Raw genomic sequence first — 1683 nt, 5'->3', positions numbered from 1 at the left:
CACCTAAGTCAGTGGTTGGCAAACTCATTAGTCAACAGAGCCAAACATCATCAGTACTTTTTCAAAATAGACTCTCCCAAGCCTTAAACTGACTTCTGCGATGGGCCACGAAGTTTCAATCGCACTGTACGTGATCGCCCGCACGTGGTATGTTGTGGAAGAGCCACACTCAAGGGGCCAAAGAGCCACACGTGGCTTCAAAGCCTCAGTTTGCCGGCCCCTGACATCTGCTGGGACTCTACTACTCCCCTGGGCGGTTGAGAAAACTACATTACCCAGAAGAAACTGCACTCATGTGGGCGGAGTTAAACGGCATTTTGGTGTCTGCGCATTTGGTTAGGGCGGGACTTCCGCCTTCATATTCGCGCTGGCCATTTTAACTTTTTAGGTCTTTGTTCACAGACTCACAGGCTTCAGGGCGCTGGTCGTGAGGAGGAGGAGGCCTGGGAGGCAGCGCGCCTGCTGTGCGGGGTGTGTCTGAGGCTCCTTGAGCCCAACAGCCCGAGATTGGGATCCCCGTGCCTCCCGGACTCCTCTCTGCTTACAGCGTCCCCGCAGCCTGACCCCATTTCACCCTCCAGCCTTGGGGACCGGCCTCTCAGGCCCCGCCGCCCAGGTCCCCGCGCTCAGAATGGTGAGTCCCTCGTGGGTGACACATGGCTGATGGGGGAAGAGGGTGAAAGGCCGCAGGGCCGCCTTGTAAGGACGTGATGGTGAGACTGAGCAGGGAGGACTCGGGAACCTGGGCCCGTTTTGGGTCTAAAGCAGTGGTTCTCAACCTTCCTAATGCCACGACCCTTTAATACAGTTCCTCATGTTGTGGTGACCCCCAACCATAAAATTATTTTCGTTGCTACTTCATAACTGTAATTTTGCTACTGTTATGAATCGTCATGTAAATATCTGATATGCAGGATGTATTTTCATTGTTACAAATTGAACATAATTACAGCATAGTGATTAATCACAAAAACAATATGTATTTATAGGTGTGTTTTACGATGGTCTTAGGCGACCCCTGTGAAACGGTCGTTCGACCCCCAGGTTGAGAACTGCAGGTCTAAAGAAAACAAAGAGATGAGGTGTGGTTTTGCACGAGGCTGGGAGCATAGATGGTTGTGAAAAAAAGGGACATTTTCTGAGGCCGGATTCTAACTTTTCCTAACATTGCTCAGAGGAAGAACAGACTGGAAGACAGAGGACAGCAGCTGTGGACAGGAAGGGGAAGTCCTGTCAATGATAAGGGAACTGGCGAGAGTGAGCACTGAGCACTGAGCCCTGAGATAACACAGGCATCTGGAGGGCACCTGGCCTCTGGGCTGGGCAAGGACACTGAGCAGCCTGAGCCCATAGAGCCTGACAGTGGCCAGGCTCACAACAGACAATTATCTTTCCATAAATTCCTGAAAATACAGAATCGATTAGGTGTAAGGGTTTGTGAACTTATTTCAAAGCCTCACCTCCTTTTGGCCTCTGAGATAGTGGAGTCCTTGGACTATCAGCCGCTCTTGTATCCCACTGACCTAGGTACTTCGAACAGACTCTAAGCCCAGAATCCTAAGACCACGACTAGGGCTTCATAACGTGGAAACCATTGTAATGAGTGCGAGGTCCTCCAGACATAGGGTCCAGAATGTGCAAAGGCTGGGAGTGAGAAGTGAGCTGAATCAGGAACCCTCAGGT

The 1683-nt window shown here is 51.1% G+C and overlaps 1 protein-coding gene across 1 annotated transcript in view; it reads left to right on the top strand.

Annotated features, from left to right (window-relative positions):
* The first annotated feature begins 377 nt into the window (after positions 1-377).
* LOC106694639 (zinc finger protein 416-like) overlaps positions 378-1683 on the top strand; it is a 6331-nt gene continuing 5025 nt past the window's right edge. Inside the window, exon 1 of the mRNA XM_023745488.1 lies at positions 378-634. Coding sequence (XP_023601256.1) covers positions 632-634 — 3 coding nt within the window. The 5' untranslated portion in view covers positions 378-631. The remainder of the gene's footprint in view (positions 635-1683) is intronic.

Source organism: Myotis lucifugus, unplaced genomic scaffold, assembly GCF_000147115.1.
Source record: "Myotis lucifugus unplaced genomic scaffold, Myoluc2.0 scaffold_550, whole genome shotgun sequence".
Taxonomy (NCBI): domain Eukaryota; kingdom Metazoa; phylum Chordata; class Mammalia; order Chiroptera; family Vespertilionidae; genus Myotis; species Myotis lucifugus.
The sequence above is the reverse complement of the archived record's forward strand: the minus strand, read 5'-3'. Positions and strand labels throughout refer to the sequence as shown.